This window comes from Monodelphis domestica, chromosome 1, assembly GCF_027887165.1.
Source record: "Monodelphis domestica isolate mMonDom1 chromosome 1, mMonDom1.pri, whole genome shotgun sequence".
Classification (NCBI taxonomy): Eukaryota; Metazoa; Chordata; class Mammalia; order Didelphimorphia; family Didelphidae; genus Monodelphis; species Monodelphis domestica.
Window position 1 is genome coordinate 170,423,590 of NC_077227.1, and position 26,800 is coordinate 170,450,389.

The 26,800-nt window shown below is 35.6% G+C and overlaps 1 protein-coding gene and 1 long non-coding RNA gene across 2 annotated transcripts in view; one reads left to right on the top strand and one right to left on the bottom strand.

The window, feature by feature from the left end:
* Nucleotides 1-3,986: 3,986 nt before the first annotated feature.
* Nucleotides 3,987-9,732, bottom strand: LOC130456191 (uncharacterized). Its single transcript, XR_008914788.1, has 2 exons — nucleotides 9,619-9,732; nucleotides 3,987-6,083 (listed from the first exon to the last, which is right to left on the bottom strand). It is a non-coding gene; the product is annotated as an uncharacterized LOC130456191 (long non-coding RNA).
* PRTG (protogenin) overlaps nucleotides 9,238-26,800 on the top strand; it is a 135,783-nt gene continuing 118,220 nt past the window's right edge. The window contains exons 1-2 of the mRNA XM_003339999.4: nucleotides 9,238-10,014; nucleotides 12,144-12,446. Of these exons, the coding sequence (XP_003340047.1) occupies nucleotides 9,927-10,014; nucleotides 12,144-12,446 (391 nt within the window). The 5' untranslated portion in view covers nucleotides 9,238-9,926. The remainder of the gene's footprint in view (nucleotides 10,015-12,143; nucleotides 12,447-26,800) is intronic.

Consider the following 26,800-nt stretch of genomic DNA (forward strand, 5'->3'; position numbering starts at 1 on the left):
TGGAGTAAGATCAGATTTGCTCAGGTATCAGTAGCTTAGAAGATCTGATGTACCCTGGGGAGAACAGGTCAATTCTAGGGCAACTCAAATATTTACATTTACCAGAAGATGGGGACAGAATAGTCATAGAGATTCTAGGACTGAACCAGAATGAACTTAAACCTCCAGGATGGCCCTGGAACTAATATGATTCTTATACAACTCCAAAATGACTATTAAAGTCTTTCTGAGACTTTGTTTAAACTTAGTTCCTCAGTACCAAATCTGACCTTAAATGAACAGGACATTTCTACAGAAGTTGAGCCAGGATATCCAATGAACAAATTTTTTTTTAATTAACTTAATCATGTATTGGACTTCCTCAAGTCTCTTTTATAGTAAAGATGCTACCACCTTAAGTGAAATATAAGACAAACATTCTAAATAAAGAAAATTCATTAGCAAACTATAAAAAATGAGCACTCCAGAGACATCTTCTGGACTTTCATTGAAATATTGACAAAAGAATAATCTACCTTCTTTGCTGATCCCATTCTTTCCATACCTCCTTTCTCCTTTTCCCATTAGAAAAAGAGATAATATTGGAAGAGATCCCAAAGATTTAATTATGAACATTTTCTATTATGTCTGATAATTTTTCAGGGAGCGGGAAATTGGGGGCAGAGAGAGGACAGAGGGAGAGGCAGAGAAAGAGATGGAGAAAGGCAGAGAGAAAGGGAGAGAGATAGGGACAGAGAGGGAGGAGAGAGAGAGAGAGGGAGAAAGCGGGAGACAGAGGGAGAGATGATAAGAGAGAGAGAGAGAGGCAAAGAGAGAAAGGGAAAGAGGGGAAGACAGAGACAGAAAAGAGACAGGGAGAGAGAGAGGGAGGGAGGGAAGGAGGGAGAAAGGGACAGAGAGAGACAGAGAGACAGAGAGAGAGGCAGGCTGGCCACTCCCACTGTTCTTACATTTAGTATGATAAAGTGGACAGACTCTCCAGGACATGGAAAAGGAATCACTGCAATCTGAGCTGCTGTGAAGGGGCCAACTGTGAAGCCTTTGAAGAAATTAACACTCCTTCACCAGTGTGAGGTCTTTGAACTGAAAGCAAGTATACATTGTACTGTTTCAGTTACTAGGCCATGAGGCCCCTGGTATGAATGGGAATATGATTAACAGTTGGCATCCAGCATAAGGAAAATTTGAGAACAAAACTGAAAATGTCACAAATTTCTCCAATTGTTAAAGAATATATGTGTGGAAATAATGTTAACAATTTTTGTTAATACTCTGATACATATGAGAAATAAAACATATCCTACCCTATTAAATCGTGGAAGGTTAATTACCTTGGAATTTAATGATTACATTAAACCACAACCATTATTTGTTTCTTAATTTTATGCCATATTTAGAAATGATGGACAAAAAAATAGCCTTATTATTTTATAATTTTTGGTGTACAGTAATGTCTTAACATGAGACAATCACTGTCCTGTCTTGCTAAATGTATTGACAATTTAGAGAAAAACCAGTATCTGCAGCTTTTAACCTTCTGAAAAATTGTAAAGTAACAAATATTTATATGATGCTTTAAGGTTGACAAATTCCTTTCCTCAAAGTTTTATGAAAAGGGTAGGCAAAATATAATTATGCCCATTTAATGCATATTTAGTTTTATGCTCAGAGAAGTTGCCTAAATTGTCCATGGCCACAAAACTAGTATAAGACACATAATTTGAACCCATTCTTCTTAATCCAATCTAGTGCTCTTTCTACCATACAGCATTGCCTTTATATAGTAAAAAAATATGCTACCTTTATTTTTTTTAGGGTTGGACAAGAACCTCAGAAACATTTATTGTATTTTGAGGCTTTCTTCTTAGAACACACACATAGAAAAACACCACCACTCCACTTTTGTGGAAAACTGTTACTTCAGGAACTCAATAAATAATTCAATGCATCAACGAACTTAAAGTGTGTTATCCCTCCTGTGGTACAGATTGCAACTCATCCATATCTTCTCATCCTGTGTAATAATCTTCTAATAAGCTTCCAGTGTGTGTTGGAGGTCTTACTGAATTGGTGTTTAATTATTCAGTGAATTCCATTATAGACTTGGGTATCTACCTATTATTTCTAATTTTTTTTTTTAATTTCAGTTACCTATAGAAACATTGGGGGGTGGGGGGTTTGATAGTTGTTTTCTGACATTTTAGTATTCAGATTTTCTCCCTACCTTCCCTATCCCCTTCCTGAAGTGGAAAATAGTCTGACATGTTGTTATACCAATACTTTCATGCAATACATATTTCCATATTGCTCATGTCATGACAGATGACACACATCACAATACAATTAAAATCCCATGAAGGAAATAAAGTGGAAGATGACATGTTTTGATCTGCAATCAGACTCCAACAGTTCCTTTTTTGCCTATGGAGAACATTTTCATCACAGGTCCCTTGTAGATATCATGGGAATTTGCTTTGCCGATAATAGTTTAATCCTTCAGATTAGATCATCATATAATATTTCTGATATTATATACATTGTTATCCTGGTTCAGCTCACTTCATTTTGTATCAGTTCATATAAGTTTTTCCTGGTTTTTCTGAAATCATCCTGTTTATCATTTCTTATGGCACAATAATATTCCATTACAACCATATAACACAACTGGTTCAACTATTCCCCAAGTGATGGATAACCCCACAGTTTTTTATTTTTTGCCTCTACAAAAAAAGCTGGTAAAAAGTTTTGTACAGATAGGTCCTTTCTTCTTATCTCTTTGGGATACAGACCCAGTAGTGGTATTGCTGGGAGTACTGCCTTTTAATGGCTACAAATTTCTGTGTGTCTCTTATCTTCCGTTCTTTATTTTCAAGGAAGATTCTAGGGATTGTATGGCAGTGACCAAAAGATTAGAGAATCAATTATTTATATTACAAACATAAAAATTGTATGTATCTCTTCCTTACATTTTTCATAAATAAAATAGGTATTCTTTCTTCAAATTAAAATCATAATTCACTAGTACAGTTTGTATGAAATCTGGCACAGTAAATTGGAGAGTGTAGCCAGAGATGGAATGTTTTATAGGTCTTATTTTTCTAGTTTTTAAATTTTCTTTGTCTTTCCAAGTTCATATTTTTCCTGCATTTCCTACACACACACACACACACACACACACACACACACACTCTATACACACACATTACCCCTGATCCTTTCCTATTATTGTGGAGATTGAAACTGGAAACAACATTTCAATAGGAACCTAATGCACCATTATTAAATATGGTGGAAGAATTAACTCACAGGTAATAAATGTTCTGATATTTATGCATTGCAGTATCATGTTAAGGCGTTTTTTTAAAGCATCTTTTTAAAATCACTTAACAAGTACTTAGAGGTTTTGATGGATCAATACACGTGGATTACTGCCTCTATTGGTGCAGATCTAAATTAATTATGACATTTTGTCCTATTAAATTATTGTCCATATTTTTTCATAAAGCTTCCATGGTTTGTCTATACAATGTGCTAAGCACTTTCTCTTAGATCTCTTGACATCATCTGGATGCCAAGAGAACACATGGCTATCCATCAGCTATTTTTTCTCTAGCTCATGATTGATCATCACACCTCCTTTTCTAGCCTTACATCTTTTTGCTGAATTCCTTATGCTTCTTTTCCTTTGCAATTAACGAGTAATATGACACAGTATACTTAAACTCAATCAATAGTTAGTTATTAATATTATTAAGCCTGTGCTTAATAGGAAAGCACTCTGGGTTAGAGATGTAGTCTCAAAATTAGAAAGTTCAAGTCCCTTCTTTGGATTCTACTGACTTCATGACCCTTGGCAAGTCATGTCAACTAAGACAATTAGACAACTAAAAGTAGAAGTTATAAGAAAAGTACTGACCTTCATTGGTTGTGGGAATTTCATCACATGGGAGCATCTTAGATTAAAGAAATCACAGGAACAATCTTAATAATTTTTAATATAATACATTTTAATTTTTTCAGATTACATATCAATATAATTTTTAAAATATTTGTTTTCTATTATTTTGCAACCCATTTTCTCTCTCTCCCTTCCATATCTCCCACCTCCCCAATAATTCAGGTAATATGAGATAGGTTTCACATATATTAATATATAATGCATATTTCAAGTTCATTATGTTGTGAAAGACATACATTGCTTACACAGAGAAAAATGCATGGGAGAAATAAAGAATGATGTTTCAATTTGCATTCTAATTTCAACTATTCCTTCTATGGTAGTGGATATCCTTTTTTTTAATTGAGTCTCTTGGAATTGTCCTGGATCTTTGCCTTATTGATAATAGTTAAACCATTCACATTTGAGCATCGTACATTATTATTGTTACTGTGTATAATGTACTATTTATTCTGCCAACTTTGCTTTGTATCACTTCATTTCATCACTTTCATTTCTTTCTCGTTTTTTTGTGATCATCTTGTTTATCATTTCTAATGGCACAATAGTATTCCATTACAATCATATACCACAATTTTAATCAGTAATTCTCCAATTGTTGGATATTCCTTTAATTTCCAGTTCTTTCCCACCACAAAAAGACATAAATATTTTTGCACAAGTAGATTATCTTCCTCCATCTTTACTCTCTATGGGGTACAGACCTAGTAGTGGTATTGCTGGGTCAAAGAGTATGCACAGTTTTATGGCCCTTTGGCCTATGCCCTACATGTTAAACATTGTGCCAGATGGTGGGGATATAGAAGCAAAGATGAAAAAATCTCTATTCTCAAGATGCTTAAATTTATTGCATGCATGTATCTGTATGTGAGTGTAATGGGAAGAATATATGGAATAAATATATGCAAAACAAATATAAGGTAACTATGGAGGTATGGCCCTAGAAAGTTGAGTCTTGAAAGAAGTGTAAGATTTTCTGAAGTGAAGTAAGGAGGTAGAGCATTTAAGGCTTGGGAAACAGCCTGTACAGTGATAGGGAGCTGCGAAGTAGAAATCTGTAGAACAGTAAGAGTGGCTGAACTTTAGAGCAACGGAAGTGGGGTAATAAATTAGGAAAGATGGTTACTGCCAGGTTGTAATGGGCCTTCATTGAAAAATAGTTTATGTTTTATCATACAGGCAAGATGCTGCCACTGTATTTTAACCAAGCAATGGAGTGATATAGTCAGACCAACATTTTAATTATATCACCTTGGGAGCTGTATAAAATATTAGAGAAGAAATTTGAGGGTGAGAGATCAGTTAGGCTTCTGTAATACTCTAGCCAAGAGGAGTTAAGACTTGAGCTAGAGAAGTGGCTTTGTGAGTGCAGTGAAGGAGACAGATTCAAGAAATGTTGTGATGGTAGAAATAACAAGACTTGGCAATTGGTTCTTACTTATATTAAGCTTGAATCTACTTCCCTATAACTTTCATTCATTAATGAGAGTTCTGGTGGCTTGAGTTACACAGAATAATTCCATTTTCTCTTGAATATTGACAATCCTTCAGGTATTTGAAAACAGATATCATCTCTCTTTCCTCCCCTTCTAAGTCTTCATTTTCTGGGCAAAATTTCCCTCATTTGTATATTTGTTTCTTACATGACATGGGATCCAGATCTTTTATAATCTTGGTGTAGTGAGACTGCTTCCTTTCTTGTCCCAGACACTAGGCTTCTCTTAATGCAAAGTCTGCATTAGCTTTTATTGGCAGTCATATTATAGCATTGACTTATATTGAACTTTCAGTGAACTAAAAACCCTAATTTTTTTTTAATATTAATTGCTGTTAAGGCAGGTTTTCCTCCATCCTGAACTTGCACATTGATTTTTTGAACCTAAATGCAGGCCTTCACATTCATCACTATTAAATTTTATTTCGTTAGTTTTGACCCATTATTAAACCTTCTGAAGCCTTTTTGAGTCCTGGGTTCTCCCATACATTAACTTTCTCTCCCAGATAAATAATTTTAAAATTTAATGATGTGATCCTAAAGGCCAGACAGTCAATCTCCAATCCAATGCAGGAATCCTTTCTGTTATATCCCAAACAGGTGGTCATCCATCCTCTTGCATCATGAAATCTTTGATTAGAAAAGATGAAGAGATCAAGGTTAAGAACAAAGAAATAAAGGACATATTAATCATATTTTATCACTGCATCTATAGGAATATCATAGGAGATTGCTAATTTTTTTCTGAAAAAAGAAAGTACACTATTCAACAAATATTTATGAAGTAATTGCTATCTGCAAGGCACAGTGCTAGGTACGGGGATATGCAGCCAAAAGTCAAATTGTTCCCACTCTCAAAGAAAATACTTTTGACTTATTAATTAGTAATGATGAAAAAAGGCAATGAGATTTTGGTGTAATTTGTTCTTGGAAAATCTATGTGAATTCCTAATCATCCCCGCTTCCTTTCTAAGAACTCTTAGGCTATTTAGTACTCTGTTGTAGAATCTGTTAAGGATTGACATGTGAGTAGTTTTCAAAAATTACTTTTAATCCCTTTTTGAAAATCTTATACACTGATCCATCTCTAGATTTCCAATACCTTTCCAGTTTCTGCATGATACCTCAGAGATAATCATATCAGCAACTTCACTCATCTAGCTTTAAAAAGTTTAGCTATCCTATGCAGCCACTTGCCATTTTCATCTACCTGTGGCTTCAATTCCATCTTCCCTATGGCAGTTTTATCCTTTCCAGATTGAAAATAATTTTTCTCAATGTAAAAAGAATGCAATGTTGTATATGCAGAAGTTTTTCAGTTTCATGCAATTAGTTATATATTTTAGCTTGTGTAATTGTTTCTATCCTGTTTAAGAACAGGTCTCCTTGTTTTACTGATTTTTTAAATTACTGAATAGTTTTAAAAATACCTGAATAGTTTTCTTTCCTTAAATTCTTAGGGACACATTTCTTGTAACAACAAATTATAGTTTAAAAAGATAAAATGAACAATTCTGCAAAACCAACACATCAATCAAGTCTGACAAGAAATGTAATATTTTACCCCAAGAATTCCCTATTTTTGCAAAGAAGGGGAAATACATTTTATTTCTCTTTTCTAGCTGTAAGCTTTGTGGTCAGTATAATTCAAATTTGTTGTTGTTGTCTCCATTAGATTGTAAGTTCCTTGAGGCCAAGTGCTATCCTTTATTTCTTTTTTATCTCTAGCACTTGGCACAGTGTCTGACATATAGTAGGTGCTTAATAAACTTTAACCAAACCAATATGACCCAGATTGACCACTCAATAAATTCAAATCCAAAGCTCCAAATTCTTTTTAGCTTTCTAAAAATCAAATATACCCCCTCAAAGGAAAAAAAAAAGATTTGCCATTATTGAAGAAAAATTAAAAAGCATGTTCATGGGAAGCAATTCATTAAAATGAATATATAATAACCTTCCAAGGGTGACTATTTTGAAAGAGGATCATATTTATTTGGGTATGGATGGGGGGGGAAGCATTAATTTGGTATAGAAATTCTGCAACATTTAAAAAAACTAGAAATATTATACTTATATCTTATAGACATTTTCTATGCTAGACTGATTCCAGCATTCTTCTCACTGAGCACAAAGCTTATTCCTACCCTTTAAGAATCAAAGTCTTCTATGATTAATTGAAACCTTGAAGAAAAGGCTAAGCAAAATGGCAGTAAAAAAAAAAAAAGTTCTTCCCTCTTCTTTTAGATTTCCCCTCCCTCAGTCTTTATTCTTCTGATTTATTCAAGAAAGGGAACATAAAAGCATCTTATTAGCAATTCTTATCCAGGAGATATGAGCACTTAAGGTCAAGAGAAAGGGGATGGGGAGGGAGGGGGGGGCACCAAAGAACACCAGGAGTGAAGAAGTCACACAATGAAAAGTGTCTAATTCAACTGCAATCAGAATAAAACCTAATATTATTTCTCAACCATTTCAATTATTAGAAAAGTTTAAAGCATTTTTGCAAGTGTCTCCTTTAAACATTCATAATGTTAATGCTTGCTTTAAACTTTTACACTGAAAAGCCTGGGCAGTTGAAAAATTTAGAAAGGATTAAGATTGTTTTTCTGAACCTAAAATTAAAATAGCATAGAAAACTGGTTAACATTAAGTAATAAGCTCCAAAGGACTGCTTCCCTTTTAGACTTGCATATGCCCCTAAACAATGCCTGGAACCACCCATTACAAATAAAATCCATCTCCTCCTTGCAGGATATGCAGTGGATTTGATTTAAAATTAACCACAAACTTCTTCCATCCATCAGATTAGACACTTGTACACTTTGTTTGCTAAGTAAGAGGTGAATAGGATATTACTGACAATTCTCCGTGAAGTTTTACTTTAATTTTTCCTCCACATAAAGAAGAGTATTTTTTGAGTATGCTATGGGTATTGGTATTTGCAGCTCCTGTGACTAACGTTCGATTTCTGTCATGAGATTTCTTTAAAGGTGGATGACTCTTCAGGCCTTATGCTTATATGCCACCCATAAGTCACCAACTTTAAAAGAATTTGGGGTTAAAAAAAAAGTTGACTTTGCAATTTGATTACATTTTAAAATATAGGTGCCAGATGTCAGTTCAATTTCTTAATGGCCTTATACAAAGTTGTTTAGATTATATTTGCGAAAGGTTTAGTGTTAAGTTCCCAACATTTGCCTAGTTTTTGCCTAAATATCCTCTTCACCAGCGCATTGCCCAAGTTACAATGGGCACTTAAAAATCGCTTGTGAACTGAACTGATTTTGTATCTTTTCCTCAGTTATAAGGTAGCTTCCAGTGAAAGCTTTGAGGAATCTGCAAAGTTCTTAATCAAATCTAAAATTTTATGGACAATACCAGGGTGTCTGTGTGAATGGATTTCAAAGACACTCAGAAAACTTGACTAATTTGTCCCGCCCCAAAAGCCCGCAAAACTATTCTCTAGAAAGTGAGATGTTGGGGGTCGAGGGGCTCTCCCACATCTGGCCTTAGGGGTTCCGGACTCGAGGATGAATCCAGCACTGCTGACCAATCTCTGAAGTGGAGAGCGGTCACTCTTTTCCATTCCTCCTCAGATTTCCCTCCACCCGGCCCCACAGTGTGGGGAGAGGGAAAGGAGGAGGGGGAAGGACCAGAGGGATGGGCTGGGTAGAGAGGAGAGAAGAAGTCTCCGGCCTTACAACATCTTTCATCACCATGCCTCCTTCCCCCACCCCCTCCGCCCTCTTTCCCGACCTCCAGAGCAAGCTGGACAGAGAGGGGCCCCCTTTCTCCTTTTCTACCTTCTCTGTCCCCACCCCCTGGGAGAGAAAGCAGGGTCTTTGTGGCCCTTCCCCCAGAGCAGCGCCAGAAGCAGAGGGGGCGGGCCATAGGGCAGAGATACTTCGACTGGCCGCCTGACCCCCAGGTGCATTGTCCAGCCGCGACCACCCCCCAACCCCATGCCGCGACCCTCCCCTCCCCCAATTTGGCTGCCCTGCTGCTCCTTTCAACGTCTCCTTCCGCCTGGCCGGCCATCCTGCCTGCCGGTCACCAGAGGCCAGATGCACAAAGTAGTCCGAGGCTAGCGGTGGCGGACACCGGAGGGAGGGAAGCAGCTCTTGTCCATCCCGCCTCCGCCCTGGCGCCGCCGCCTTCTTACCCCGCCCCTAGCTGGGCTCCGAGTTCTCTCCTCCTTTAGAACGTTGGTCCGTGCGCTGGGGCCCGGCCACCCGGACCAAAGAGTCTAACCCCAGCCTCAGGTCTAGTCCATGCTCAAACCTATCTGAGTTGTGCTGCGCTGTTCTGTGCGGTGCTGCGCTACGGCGGATCCCCTGCAGGAAACCCGGACTGCTTCGTCCCCAAGCCAGCCTTGGCCCTCGAGGCGGAGCGGGGAGGTAGAGCCAGACTGGGGAGCCCCGAGCCGCCCAGGTGGAGCTTGGGGGGAGCATGCTGGGGCAGCCCAATTGAATGGCGCCTTCTCCCCGACCTCTAACCAGGCTGCGACCACCCGGGATGTTGCTGCGAGCCGTCCTGTTCCTCCTCATCTCTGGCCCAGGTGGGTACCTTATTTTCTGGAGGGGATGGAGGGAAGGATGAGGGGTTTTAAGGAGGGTCGCATGAGACCCAGGGAGAGGGGTCTGTGTGTATTAGTGATCTGGAAGTCCCTAAGGGTCATTCTGGATGACTCCCAGGTCAGAGTGTCCCCCTGGAAGAGCCAGGGATGCAAAAGTTATTGAGGCTGCTGTGTAAAGCGGGGCAAGCCCCCTCCCAGTATATCAGACCCGTCTCCAGCCACTGCAGATTCAGTGACCACGCTACTATAACTGCTGTCCACTCGCAAGCGCCCCTCCCCCCCCCCAGTCCCTTCCTTCGTCCATTGTCCCGGCTCCGGCCCCTCTCCCCGCCTCCTTGGCCAGCCCGCGGGACTCCCTTCGCCTAAGCCGAGGCGGCGACCGCACGTGGCTTTATTTATATTGTTTCCGTGGTGGCTGTGGTGTCGCCTAGGGGGCGCCCCATGAGGCTCCATACAGCGTGGACCAGGAGGACTCCCAAAACCTAAGGGGAAGGAAGTGGTGGCAAATCTAGAACTCCTATTCCCCTCTCCTACCTTCATTTCTCCCAGGGGACAGAGGAAGAGGTAAAGACAGGAGAGATAAAGGTTTCTTTTTTTTTTGCCAATTTCTACTGGACGTGGGAATGAGGAAAAGAGGATTTTGTGCCTGCTAGCTTTTCAGATATTTGTAGAGATGTCGAAATCAATTTTATTCCTTCCGTGTTTTGAGGGAATGGTATATTAAAGGGGAGAGACTGGTTTGTGTTCTATGCGCTTTAACTTAACTGAAGGAATGTTTCTCTGCTTCCTTCTAAGTTACAAGCTTCCAGGGGTGGGAAAAGGTGAAAAGTTGGGGGCAACCAGTGTAGTTAATTTGCTTATTTTCAGAGTGTAAAATTTTGGCTTTAATTTTTAGGGAAAAAAAGTCAGATGTGAGATTGGAAACAAAATAAAAGCCTTCCAGCAGCCATCTGCGATCCACGGGATTATTAGGGACTCACAAAGATGTAGTTGGAATACATTAAGTGAAGTATTAATTCCTTGCTTGTGATCTTGAATTTCATTTAAGGTTCCTGGAGAACAGCATTGATGAGAAACTAAGAAATCAATAGTGGGATCCAAAATGATCACAATGCAGGGATTGGAGTAAAAAATTTTTTTTTAATTCCCCTTCTAAATTCAAAATCCATCAGTACCGTGGAACCATGAAGGGTTAGAATTAAATAAAAAGAGGTTATAGGAATTTAGTTAGATATCATATTCTTAGGGGGTCAGAGAGAAGGGACATGGCTGTATGTATTGAGGATAAAAATCTTTCCTCATCTGATAAAATGTTTATTGCTTGATTAAGTAATCTCCTATACCTATTAGACTGTAAGGAACAATTAGTTACACTTTTTAAAAATTGCCAGCATTTTGAAGAAAATGAAATACAGGTTTCCTAATTCTATCCCTTCCTAGTTTACTAGAAACAAAAGTTAAATATTCGAAAATTCATTGGTTGTCCTAGCTTGAGCTACAGAAATTTGTCGGTAGTTCCTCTTTGCAGAAGTGAAAGTTGTTGGTATAAAAGGACTGTCCTTAAATCCAAATTTGTAATTTACCACAAAAGATAAAATTTCTTTCTAAAGGAATAGGTGTAGAGAGGGTTCCAAAACACTTCAAGGGATGAGGAAATAAACTTGCTTGTTCACAGAGTCAGGATTTTGCTAATGATTTCTTGTAAAATTAGACTTTTACGACTTACCCTGTTCAAGATCTTTTTTGACAAGCTTGTAAAAGTAGCAAACAGCTTGTGCTTAGTGGTTTTCATGATATAAGCAAGAGACTTAGAACAGGATTATTGTAGTGAGAACTAAAGTTATTAACATTTTACCTACGTCAATGAATAAGGACAGAATATAAAAAAATCTGACAATTATCTTTGCTAATTCTGTAGATAGAATAATCAAACATTTCAAACTGTAATCTTATGAAAAATGTTGATGGATCTATCTATCTGAACATGGCAAAGCTGAAATATGATTTATTAAACCTAATGTATATGTTCTGTTCTTTGTAGTCTCATTGATGTGATAATTGATCATATACATATAATTCCTTGTATACCTTCCTTTTTGTTTTCCTTTCAGGAGTGTGGTGTTTTAGTGAACTGTTCTTTATAAAAGAGCCACAGGATGTAACTGTCACAAGAAAGGACCCAGTGGTTTTGGATTGTCAGGCACATGGAGAACTTCCTATTAAGATCACATGGCTAAAAAATGGAGCCAAAGTTTCTGAAAATAAACGGATCCATGCATTATCTAATGGCTCTTTATATATCAGTGAGGTAGAAGGCAAACGAGGAGAACTATCTGATGAAGGACTCTACCAGTGTTTGGCTCTAAACAAATATGGGGCCATTTTGAGCCAAAAAGCTCATCTCACATTAGCAAGTAAGTCTGTTTTCTCATTACTTTGTCTTGCATGTATTGATGTGCCAAAATCCTGAAAATAACAAACTGTCTTTTTCTTGATGGTTTTGAAGACAAAAAGAAAATGCCAACCGAATATACATGAAAAAAATTGCAACTTCATTCTGTACCTGGTTATTAGAATGAGTAGTTGAGAGCATATACCAAGTTGGATTTGGCCCTGTTTCTGGTTTCTACTAAGACAGGCCTTTGAAATTTGTTTGGTATGTATGAACTTTGCAGTGCTTCTAGGCATCCAAACATTTTCCATGTGGTAGAGAAGCTTGGTCAGCTTGACAAAAGTTGATCTGGAAGCTCTTGGTTTGGACATTGATTATTAAGCTCTTCTATTCACAAGTAAAACAACTGTCCCTTATACTTCTGTTTTTGTGGGTGATCTTTAAAGGTAAAATCATTGTATTTTGCCTCATTCTTCTTTTCTGTTCCTTAATTATTTTTGGATCTTATAGATCACCTATATTGCTACTTATTTAAAAGAGATGATCAGTAACATTGTTGTTATTTTTCTCCTTGTAAGGAAAGAAATCATAGCTGTCTATATTGCATCAAGTGGGATGGAAACCAGATTGACTCATTTTTTTAAATGTCATAATATTTGCATTTTAAATTTCCTTTCTCTTAACTGTTTTGCCTACTAACCGTGAGTATGTAAAGACATATCCTAAAACTCAAACTAGAGCTTCTTTAAAAAACTCACTGAAGGGGGCAGCTGGGTAGCTCAGTGGATTGAGAGCCAGGCCTAGAGACGGGAAGTCCTGGGTTCAAATGTGGCCTCAGATACTTCCTAGCTGTGTGACCCTGGGCAAGTCACTTAACACCCATTGCTTAGCCCTTACCACTCTTCTGCCTTGGAACCAATATACATTATTGATTCTAAGACAGAAAGTAAGGGTTTAAAAAAAAACTCACTGAAGTTGAGTATTCAAGTCTCAAAGTTATAGCTATTTATCTGAAAGCAAGTCACATAGCATTTGGTCATAATAGCATATAATTCAAGTCTTTGAAAAGCCCTCAACTTTTCTTTTAAAAGTTTTTAGACATATGGTCTTCATAATTTGGTTTGTGTATTTAAAAGGCAGTGTACCTGTATCAGAAAATTTAATGCTTGTAATATCAGTGGCAGTAGTATTTTCTTATGATATAGATTTCCCATGGAAAATGTCCAACTAGTTTGCTGAAGTTGGAATTTGATAAGCTAATGACTAGTACTGTAGCTATTATAAAATTCCATTGTCATATTTGCTATATTGATTATCTGGTATATCTATAGAAAAGTACATATATAATTATATAGTACGTTCAGAGAGGTAGTACTCTAGTGTAGAAGCCAGGGAGATCTGATTTCATGTCCTACCTCTGTCACATACTGGCTTAATCACCCTGGAAAAGTCCCTTAATATCTGATTCTCCAGGGCCTAGAACAATTGCCTAGAATCTAGGCAATTCCTAAGACTTATGTTCTTAACCTTTGTTTATGTCTTGTACACCTTTGACTATCTGGTGAAGTTTATAAATCCCTTCTCAGAATCATATTGTTTTTAAATCCATAAAATCAAGTAAATGGTATTATAAAGAAACAGATTATATCAAATAAATTTGTGAAAATGTTTTGAAAAACAAGCTAAGAAACCCTGTCCAAAGTTATAAGTGGTAGAGAAGATGCCAACCCACATTCATAGAGCGTGTTTCCTCATCCAGGACTTCCTGTCAGTGGGATATATAGTCTAGGCTTAATAGAACAGTCGAGTAGTTTAAAGTAGAGTACTTTAAGAAGAATACATTTTAGGAACTAAATTTTATTTCTCAAAAACTTGAAATCATATTTCTAATTCCATATCCTTTAAAAATAGAAAAATATTTGAAAATAGGAAGAAGTTCTGTTTAATAGTTTTTCTCTAATTATTTGACAATTTTGATTGGCTAGATATTTTTAATAGTAACAGTAGCTCTCATTTACACAGTACTTAATTGGTTTCTGAAGAGCTTTATGTATAGCACCCCATTTGGTCCTCACACCAGCCCATTTGGAAACTGCTATTCATTATCTTCATTTTATTGAGCTTATGAAATGAAGAAACTGAGGACTGAGAAGTTAAGTGACTTGCCCTCAGGATCATATAACTAATATGTGTCAGAGGTATAATCCAAATCCAGGTTTTCCTGTCTTTCAAATGCTCTGTCATTTTCAGGATAGTATTTTAAATGCTTTCATTGTTGTTCAGTCATTTCAGTTGTGTCCAGCTCTTCAGGATACCATCTGAGATTTTCTTTGCAAAGACACTGGAATAGTTTGCCATTTCCTTCTCCATCTCATTTGACAGAAGAGGAAACTGAGGCAAACAGGGTTAAGAGGGACAAATAGGGTTAAGTGACATGTCCAGAACTACAGATCTTGTAAGTGTCTGAACTTAGATTTGATCTTAAGGCTTCTTGACTTCAGTACTGGAGCTCAGTTCACTGTACTCACATAGTTGCCCCAATGACTAAGTTCTATTAGGAGGCAGTGTGGTTTCGAAGTCAGGCAATCCTGAGATCAGTCCCCCAAGAATATAAACTGCAGAGGTAAGAACTGTAGTAGTAGAGGGAGTTTCCTCATCCAAGAGTATTCTTTATCGATCACAACTCTAATCCCTATTATTTAAAGTAGTGATTTAAAAAAATTTTTTGAGGTTGTGGAACCTTTCTGCAGTTTTTTTTTTCAAAAAATAAAAATAAAAAAACCACCAGACTTTTTATGATGTTGAAGGGAATTTTTATGTTGTTGAAGCATTTGCAGATTAAACACATGTCTTCCATGACCACAAGTTCAAAGAACTTTCAGAAGAGTTTTATGGAATCTTGGTGTACCTTGAAACAAAGTTAAAATTTCCCTAGTAATGAAAATTTCTAATCTGGAGTGACAACAGCTGTGTAAGAGGTATAACAAAATTACATCATTTGATTTCTGATGGGAACCTGATAGTGTTAGTCCTGTGTAAAGGAAAGAGTGTTACACCTGGGTTCTAATTTAACTTAGGATACTTAATTGCTGTGTGACTCTATGGAGCATCCATTGGGAGCATCAATTATCTCTTGTCAAATGGGAATAATTATAACCTCCCTGTGTTCTACCATGTGAATTGTTCTAATTTCCAAAATAGGACATTTAGTATTATAATATAGCTTTCCCTTTTTTGTATGTGTCTTTAGACACATTTAGACAGCGTTATCAGTTTAATTAAATATTGTAGAAGCCATTGCATTATGACTACTTAAAGTTGTAAACGTCTTAAGACTTTCTAGGAAAAGTTATCCAAGCATTATTTTGTCCTTAATAATAAACTGCAGATAAAACCAAATCAATCTATAAACAGTTTTTTGATACTGAATATTGTTCTTAAATTATTAAGCCCATATCACCATTTTAATTTTGAAGCGACCCAATTCTAATAGCTAAATTATCTGACAAATTTATGCAGGATTATAGGTTTAAAATATGACATGTGGGATGTGTGAAATTCTTTCATAAAAAAGGATATTATTTGTACTTGTCATTTTGAATGAACAAAGTTGTCTTGGTATCTTAGAAGTAATGTCAATTGCTGTAAATACTAATGACTTTATCTTGTCTGAGTAAGTTATACATATTAAACAGGAAGAGAATAGGCATAAAGTGGGCATTCTTTCTTTTAGAAAAAAGCAGGTTCTACTGTAGACACTAATAGAAGCAGGATTCAAGTATGTGCTTTTTCTTTGCTTGGTCAAAGCTTTCACCAGAAAGCTTATCTTTTGCCTCAGAAGTGTAATAATGCAGCATTTGGAAACCTAAAACTCTAATCTGTGCAGTAGTTTAAGGTTTTAAATACACAAGGAGATCAGGTCTTGGTTTCTAAACTTAGGAACTGGAAGCTGAAAGTTGCACTCTAGGCAAGAATTCCATTATTCATGTGTAAATTAGGAATTCACAGGGTTAAAAGGTTAGAAACTGGCCAGGATGAGGTTTACCCTTGTGATAAAGAGCAGATGACCCTCATTCATTGGCCAAAGCTTTCATGTAGCTCTTCTGCAAAGTTAGTGATTGCCATGAATTGTTCTTGTGGAATGCAGAAATTCAAATGTGAACAGGCCTTTCCTTAAGTGTCACTATGGAGCCTTATCTCATGAGCACATCAGAGCTGGTCTTTCGGGACAAGGTTCCTCCCCAAGGCCCCAAGGCTTTGCTTTCCTGTTGTTCATCCATGCACAAAAGAATTTGGCCAACTTAGATTTTCTAATGGATCTCTTTTTAAAGGAAACTATTGGGTTAAAGTAACATTTAGCTAAATTAAAAAAAAAAAACAACTTTTCTTTGATAATAGTTTTATATTTTCGTGTAACTAGAACAGAAAAGGCTGGGGTGGGTGGGAGGGAAAACTGTGATAGGACCTTCTTTTCCAGCAGGGTTCTTTGTGAGGCAACATGTGGAATAAAATGCTAAAGAAATGAGGCAAGGATTAAATGGTTTATTATAAAGTTAAATAAATACTGATGTTTCTGGCAATATGATATTTGTTTTTAGGTGGTGAGTCTATGATATGTAAGTGTGGTTTCAACTTTTAATTTCTTCAAGATTTTCTAAATATGACAGGGAGACATTTGAAAGATTATAATTTTGCATTTCTGTTGTTGAAATGAATGAAATAATGATCCTAGCAAAAGTGAGAACAAAGAAAAAAGTCACTTTTAAATAGTTAGATTGAAATAAGGGAGATTGGGAAAAATAAAGGATGAGAGACTAAGCCCTTATAAAGGTCTGTAACTGGCTGTAAGGTAGTGATTGGTCAGGAAGCTAATTGTTTATTTCCTTTCCATAAAAGGTGGAGATTGAAATCCTGTGATTGAGGGAGAAAGGATACAAAGCAGGCTTGCTCTTCTTAGTTGTTTTTTTTTTTAATGTTTGTATTCAACTGGATAGAAAATAATTTTTTTATGATTCAGTTTTTGTAACTGGAATAGCAAAGGAGTGAGTGATTGTGCTAAATTTGTTGGCATTGTGTAAAACACCTTTTAACAAACTTAAGCAAACAGACACTTTTTAAAGGATGTAGAATTTTAAAAACTTAATTATTTTTTAATAAGTTGAGATGAAATTTAATGATTTGCCAGTGGCTATATGCCTATAATAAAATTTAAAAAGTAAAAAAAATATATAACATTTAGTGGGTGCTACACTAATTAGTAAGGAAAAAGTAAAAATCCAGTCTTTAATGATCTTTTTTTTTAAGTTTTGCTAGAAATATGTGGATGAAATGGAAAGTAATTGAAAATTTTAAGTTGCATTGAAGTAAAAAAGGGCATTGATTTTCAAATGTGGTTTGAAACTAAAAAAATTAAAAAGAAATGAAAACTGATCTATATTTTGTTAAAACAATAACTACTAAAACAAAATACTAATACATACTATATTATTTTGCTAAGGACTTTAAATTATGTAATTTGAATCCTGTGAGGAAGTTCAAAGATATTTTTCTGCCCATTTTAGAGATGAGGAAGCTTAAGTCAATACAGCTAATGACAGAGGCAGTATTCAAGAGTAAGCATTTCCTGATACCAATTGAGTTTTAAAAGAGAAGTTCCTTGCACCAAAAATAGGCAAGGTTTTGCTATATTATTAAAATTCTGAGTGATAATTATGACTATAAATGCTGTGGATTGCAAAATTCTTTCTCTACCTGCTTGCAGTTCCCTTTAAGCAAATATGATGCATTTGTAAATGTATATGTGACATTTAATAGAGTGCTGGCCTGGATTCAGGAAGATCTGAATTAAAATTTGATCTCAGACAGTTACTAGCTGTGTGGGCCTGGCAAAGTCATTTAACCCTGTTTGCTTCAATTTCTTCATCTGTAAAATAAACTGGAGAAGGAAATGGCAAGCCCCTCCAGTATCTTTGCCAAGAAAATCCTAAATGAGGCCATGAAGAAACAGGCATGATTGAAACAAGTGAACAACAACAAATGTGGCATTTATCAGTGAGCTAGGAGAATAAAGAATATTTGGTTTTAAAAAACAGGATTGTGACAAAGTCTATGATATTTAAAAGGGAAAATAGTACACTCTGTTTTTTAAGGCTTTGCACTTTTTAGAATTTAAAGATTTATTTTTTTTGAAGAAATTATTTTCTTTGAAAATTGCAAAGTGATATATATATATATATATATGTATTACTCCTCCTTTTCCTACTCCATTTTGAAGTTTTCAAAAGTCTTCTGACTTATTCAATAGATGTCTAACAGATTTCATTTTAAAGTGACACTTGGCTTTTATAGGATGTCTGCTTAAAAGGTTTATCAGGAACCTGATAAACTCTGGGTAATTGTACTACTTATTCTTTTTGTAGTTCACCACAGAGTATCAATTTTCTCCTGCAGGAATCTGATTGTCTCTCAAAACTGCCAAAGTCTTTCTTACTCCCAACATACCTGTCCCTCCCCAGTTCCCTTGTCAGTAGGGGCTACTGCAGAGGGAGATTATAATTTCCTTAACTCAGATAGAATGTATTCATTTTACTAGTAGATGAAACTTATATCACATTTTAAAGCTTGCAAAATATCTTGAATACACGATCTTATTTGATTGGCACAACCATCCTTTGAGGTATGTGCTATTATTTTTATCTTCATTTTACAAATCAGGAAACTACTGAGACTCAGAGAGAAAATGTGCCTTGCCTTAAGTCACATAGCTAGTATGTTAGAAATAGAATTTAAGCCTAGGTCTAGCTGACTTCTCAAGTTCAGTCTTCTGGTCACTACCCATGAGTATATATATTTTAAAAGTTCATAGATCCCACTTTGTAAACTGGGATCTATGAACTTTTAAAATATATTTTTGATGACTATATTGGTATAATTTATTTCCTTTGTAAATCCCATTTATTATACTTTATGCATTTAAAAACACTTCATTAGGCTGCTAAAGGGGTGTGTGACAAAAAAAAAGGTTAAGAACCCTTTTCCTCCACCATAGTGCCTTTATTTTCTTTTTTCATAGCCTTCTTACAGTAGCTATTGAAAGAGAGTATTGGACATGGTCTCCTTTAATCATTCAGATCTCGTTATTCAAAATAAAGGAGTCTTATTCCCTGCAGTTGTTTGTCTCAAGATTTGTTGCTACTTCTGAATTTAAAGCTAGGTATAGTGATATAATGTAGAGTGGTTAAAAAATAACAAAAGATGAATTATTAAAGCAAGATTTTAAACTATAGAGTATTTCAAGTGAAGAAATAGGACATATATTTGTAGAGATGTCTTTCAAGGTTTTTTTTTTTTTAATTTAAAGACCTGACAGTTAAATTGAGATGAATTTCTTTCATTCTAAGGTAGTAATCACCATTTATATGAAAAGTAGTCAAAGATCTCAGTTCAGGCATTTTATTGAGCATAAAACAGCAACAATTATCCACTTAAGTATTTTAGGAGGTCTTAAAATTATGCTTAAAATTAAGTGCTATATCTGAAAGTGCTGTACAATATTGTTAGAAAACTTAGGCAAGTAGAGATTTATGGTTTCTAGTACAATCTTATTTTTTTGTTTCACCCACTGTATGGAAATTCACATTTTATCTGGCATTTGTTAAATCTAGAAAAAATTCAATTTTAGAAAGTCTGCATAAAACTTATTGGGAGCAGCTGTGTGGCTCAGTGCATTGAGAGCCAAGCCTAGAGTAAGGGATGTCCTAGGTTAAAATCCAGCCTCAGATACTTCCTAGCTGTGTGACCTTGGGGAAGTCACTTGACCCCCCCCCCCCATTGCCTAGCCCTTACCACACATGCCTTGGAACATTCCAAGACAGAAGGTAAGGGTTTTAAAAAACAAACAAACAAACAAAAAACCCCTCACTATTCATTGTTAAGTAAATGATAGGGAGAAGAGAGAAGATGTTCTTGTGTGAAGTAGGAGCTCAGTAAATGTTGGTAGATGATGATGTTATTCAAGAAAGGCTTATTTATATTTAAATTACTCAATAAACATCACTGGTAGTTAAGCAAAATTGACATTTTATTTGAAACACATGTTGCACAAGATAAAGAATTAACCCCTTCCATTATTCAACTAAAATTAATTTGAGCAGTACTTAGACTTCTTAATACATTTTTAAACCTTGGGTTCTAAAATGCACTTTTAATAAGCCTTAAAAATTTTTTTTTCATTTACACAGGAGACTTGAATTTTAAATGTTAACTTTATTGGCTTCAGATAGGTTTTACTTTTCAATATTATTACATTGTTTATAGCTTGAGTATTTTTAGTGGTGAGATTAATGAAAAGAGTTTGAATAATAAAATAATCAGTGCTCAGCTTTGGTTTCTAACTTTCATTGCTTAGTTTGGCTTAATCTCTAAAACTATTAAAAACGAACATTTGATTTCATTCTAAAGTGTTGATTTATGAAATAATGATGGAGATCCTGAACTGCTGGGGAAAGAGGTTTTTTGTTACATCCTCAGGAATACTGTGCCCCAGAAAATACTTAATCATTGTCCTTTGAGGTATACAGATTAGAGTCAGGAGAACTGCAGCAGTGGCAGAGTATTGTGGGGAAAAGGTAGCTTTGGTCCTGGTCAAGCTTATTGTTCCACCATCATGAAGATAGTATGTCTAATAGCTTGGAACTCCTGGATACCTCCTGCACCTCTATTTCTGGAAAACACCAGCCATGTTTCACTTTACTGTCTGCTATCTAGTTACTACCTCCATAGAATTGCCAACTTCCTTGCTGTCCTTAGGGAAATACCATTTCCCCTGTCTATTCCCTACCATCTGGTTGAATAATCCTTTCCTCTGAACTAGTTCCTACTACCAAGGATTCTCTGAAATTATCTCTTTGGTCATTTGCCATGGTATAGTAATAGTCCCTTAAAACACATATTCTACACTTCTGTTTAGTCATTCCTCAGTTGACTAAAAGACAATTGAAGGTAGCCTGGGAGGGACTTTAGAAAGACTTCTCTTTCCCTTAATTTTGCAAATGATGAAATAGAAGTAAGGAGTAATAATAACAATAATAATAAATAAGGTCATCTTTATTAAGTGGCAGATCTGGCATTTGAATTTGAGTCCTTATTCCCTGATGAATACTCTTCTCTACCCTGCTTCTCTCCCAACAGTCTAAATGTTTGACTCTAGTTTTTGCCTACTGTTTCTAGACAAAGTTAGATTTGCTGCTATTCACAGTTAATCACTTGTGGATGCCCTTAGTCACTAATTTTCAGTGGAAGTAGCTAATTACCATGGAAGAAGGAGAAAGAGTACTTTTCCAAATGGATGGGGGGGGGGTGGCTGAAAATTTGGTTTTATGAGTTCAACCTCATAATTAACTAACCTGCGTCTCTCTTAATTTTATTCTGACTGCAAAAATGTGTATTCATCCCCTTCCACTTAGTTTTGTTTCATGTCTTTTTTGTTATTATTTTTACATTGGCAGAATCCAGCCTTTATTTACTTAATTTTTAATCTTATTTTTGTCATTTGCTTTTATCATATGTTGTTATATATCTGTCATTTACTTTTGGATGGCATTGTTATTATGATTAACTCAACTCCTTTCTAATTAAACCCTTTTAAAAATAGCTATCCAAAAGCCCTTTATTCTATCAAGTCAGCACAATAAAGCAAAAGAAGTCCTCAAATGGGCCAGAAATGCTTGCTTCATTCTGCACCTCTAGCTTATCATCTCTGTAAATACATGGGAAGCAGAATCTTTTGGGGTCATTGATTGGCCATTGTTTTGATCAGAGTTTTAAAGTGTTTTATTCTCCTAGTTCTGCCCACTTCACACTATTTTAGTTCGTAGAAGTTTTCCCAGCTTTTTTTGAATCCATACCTTTCATTATTTTTTAAAATTAAGTTTATTTTTTCAATGAATAAAACCAACTTTCTCATCTTCCACTATTGAAAAAGGAACCCAAAAACCCTCAAAACATATGTATAATGAAACAAAAGAAATCTCTTTATCACCCATCCAAAAAATATATGCTTCATTATATACTTTGAGTTCATTACCTTTTTTTGTTATTCAGTCATTTCCTAATAAAGAGACATTCTCCAAGTTTCCAATTCTTTGCCACTACAAAAAGAACTACTTTAAATGCTTTTGTACATATGAGCCCTTTTTCTCATTTGGGCTTGGGGGTGGATAATAGATAATAGGTAATAGACTTAGTAGTGGTATTGCTTGGTCAGAGGATCTGGATGGTTTTATGAGTTGAAGGTGAGAAGAGGATAATTCCAAATAGTTTTCCAGGATTGTTGGACTACTTTAAAACTTTACCTACCATTGAGGTATTTGTTTTCATGAAGTTCTTCAATCATCATTTTCATTTCCTGGCAATATGATAGGTTTGAGGTAGAACTTCACAGTTGTTTTCATTTGTATTATTCTTATTATTAGTGATCTGGTCCATCCTTCCAATATGATTGTCATATTTGAGGAATAGCCAGAAGGAAAGTTTTAGGTGTATTGAAGAATGCATGAAAAGAAATACTGCATTATTATACCAGAGCTAGATCATAAAGGTCTTTAAATGCCAAACAGACAAGTTAATATTTGATCTTCGAGGCAAAAAGGGAATCAGTGGCATTTATTGAGTAACATGGTCAGACTGACAGTTTAGGAAAACCATTTTGGCAATGGTGTGATGGATGAATTGGTGACCAATGAGGAGAATATTGACTAGTCTCATAGTTTGAGGGCTGAACTAGGTAATGGTGAATGTGAATTAAGAAAAGGGGACAAATGGAAGTGTTGTATAGCTAGAGATTGGAAGTTGTCCAAGTGATTATAAATTAGAGTGAAGGAAAAAGGATGAGTCAAGGATAACAAAGACTATGAATCTGGGTAACTGGAAGAATGATAATAATTATAGGGAAGTTTAGAGGAGGGTTAAGTTTAGAGAAAAAGATAATGACAGAAAAAGTAAATGCTAGAGGCAGAATATAAGCCTTGAATTTTTTAAAATATCAAGCCCATAATTCTATCTTACTCCTTCAAAATTTGTCTTTTTGGTGGAAGGGGATTGTTTTAAATCTAGACTTGTGATTTTATGAGAACTCTGGATTTAGACAGTTTGTACTCTAATGCAGATCTATATTGTCTTAAAGCGCTTCCTAGAAATGCTAGGACTGCCAGTGGTCACACAGCTACTGTGTGTCAGAGGCAGAATTTAAACCCATGACTTCCAGACACTAAAGTCATCTCTAGAACTATTAAATTTTACTTCTCACATTGTAGTTGATCTATAGCTATAGATGTCTATGAAAAAGCTAAAGGACAGCTGAATTGATAGAATGGAAACATCAATTAAAGTGAATGGTTTCTTTTTTGGCACAATAAGTAAAGGAAGGCTATTAGTGGAGTTTTATTTTCAGTATGTTTCTACTTTTATGTTCTCAGGTAATCAATCAACACACATTTATTAAACACGTACTATGTTCTAGGCATGAAGATAAAAATACAATGAATGAAACAACTCCTACTTATGTTACATTCAATTGGAGGAAACAATATGCATACCTACATGTATATTTCAATTGGAAGACACTGCATACATATATGCATATTGTGAATTTTAGATTTACCCATACAATATGTGTGTGTGTGTGTGTGTGCATAGGGATTTTATACAGGTTAAATACAAAGGTAGTTGAAGGAGGACACTAGCAATTAAGGACATTCTGAAAAAACTTTATAATGGAAGGTAGTTCTTGATCTGGATCTTGGAAAGAAGTGATGGATTGTATGAGATGGTGATGAAGAGGGGAGTACATTGTAGACATTGGGAATGACCATTTTTAAAGTTCTGAAGATGAGAAATCTACTACTGTAAGTGAGAAATAGGAAGTCTGGTTTTGGCTGGACCATAAAGTATAGGAAAAGGGAGGAGTAATATATAATGAAACTATGAATATATAATTAAATAACATGCACATATATAATATATAGAATATAATTGACATGTATATAATATTTGAATGAAATAGAATACATAATGAAACATAAAAGAGTAATGAATAATAGAGCCAATTTGTAAATGGCTTTAAACAGCAAACAGAAGAGTTAACATTTTGACTTAAAGGCAATAGGGAAGTACAGACCTTTACTGAGTGAGGGAGGGTGGGATCCTCAAGTCACTGAAATATCTATGTGGAGGAAAAGAAAAAGACTAATTAGGAGGTCATTGCAAAAGTCCAAGGGGTTGAATTAGGGATTGAATTAATGTGACTTTGTGAGTAGAGACAAGGTATCAGGTGTGAGAGATTTTGTAGAAAGAGAAATAGCAAGATTTGGTAACTAGAAACATGGAATTAGGGAAAGTGAAGAGTCAAGAATAATGCTGTGGTTGTAAAGCTGGAAGACTGGAAGTATCATATTATTAGTGACAGAAATGGATAACTTTTGTGGAGGAATGGGTTTGGGAATGAAATTTAGAGTTTTGTTTTAGACATGCTAAATTTGAGATGTCTCTGTTACATCCAGTTTGAAATGTCCCAAAGTTTTTGGTGATGCCTGCTTGGAGTTCCAAAAAGAGAATGCTCTGACTCATCTGCATACAGATGTTGATTAAAATCATGGGAGTTGATGAGTTCACCAGAGTAGAGAGGGAAAAGAAGGCCCATAAAAGAACTTTGTACATTACCACAGTTAAAGGACATAATATGGGTAGGAGGAAAACCAAGTAAGCATAGTTCCATGAAAATCCAGAAAGGAGAGAAAACCAAGTAAATATAGTTCCATGAAAATCCAGAAAGGAGGAATATGGGTTTATCAGTGTCAAATATAATAGAGAGGTTAGGACGTTATGAGCACACCAAATCTGGCAATTAAGTTATTATTGGTAACTATGGAAAGAGTAGTAATGCTGGACCCCCAGATTCTTTAAAAAGATGTTAAATTTTTTTCATTGTTTAGATATTTAACTCACAAATTCCTCTAATACTTAATGTTTAGTTCTCTTTAGTTCAGTTACATGTTTCACTATATATTGTCAAGTCAGCAAGCATTTTCTAAGCATTAATATGTGCCTGACAGTGAGCAGATACAAAGAAAAGCAAAACCAGCTCCTGCCCTCAAGGAATTCGCAGTCCAATGGAAGGAGAAAACTACTTATAAAAAAACTACGTAACAAACAAGATAGGATAAATTAAAGATAATCTCAGAAATAAGTCATGTATGATCACTAAGGAGGACCAGGAAAGCCTTCTTGCAGAAAGTTGGATTTTAGCTGAGATTTGATGAAAATCTAGAGTCAGAGGTGAGAATGGATGGAATTTCAAATTGAGAAATAGTTAAAATGCAAAAGTTAGAATTTTGATTGAGGAATAGCAAGGAGCACATTGGACCTAAAGTGGGTAAAGGGGAATAAAGTGTGAAAGTACTGGAAAGAAGAATGGGACAAGATTATGAATGACTTTAAAGGTTTTAAAGAATATTTTATATTTGATGCTGGAGGCAATAGTTTGAATGGGTGAGTGGATTTCAAAGTGTGGTTCTTAGACTAGTGGTTGTGAGAATCCGTTCAAACTGGAGGCTGGTTTATAATACTTCTGCAAAAGATCTTTGAATTCATTGGTTTGACTGCTCCCTCCATTTATACATGCCAAAAACCCATGCTGCCTTAGCAAGTTACCTTTAAGCATTATTGTGGTTAATAACATTTTCACAGAGTGGCCAGATTTCTGTCTTATTAGAACTTAGGCAGGCTGATTATTTGATGAAAATGTATATCAAAGTCTTTCAAGCATAGATTGAATTGTTCAAGTTTGTTCTCCAGTGGTATAGCCTTTGAGAAGAACCTACATGCTAAGATAATAATGCTCAGTCAATCCTTAGATACCCATGGAATATATACTCTTTAAACACAATGCAAAACTTATTTTGTTAAATCAATTCTGCTTTTGTGAGAACTTGTCAAGGTGTCTTGTTTTTCAGAATCCCAAATTCTTATGTTTTAAATTTGACTATTTGGACAATTCATTGAGTTAACTGATTTATGAGACTTCCTTCATGTGTTATGGAAGAAACATTTTTATTTTTAAATTTTCTTAGGAAGAGACTATTAGTTTTATCAGTTTTTTAAATTGTGCTTTTACATTCTGGAATGCTCTTTTCATTTTCATTTTCTTCTTTCCAGCTTCTCCCATGAAGTTCTCTGACTACTTCAATATGCATAGATCTCTTCCCCCTCCACACTCCTGCATACTTCACTCCTTTTATAGTTTTCATTTGATGAATACTTTAACAAATCGCATCTATTTACTTTACCTCTTTAATTAGACTTTAAATTCCTTGTAGTCAG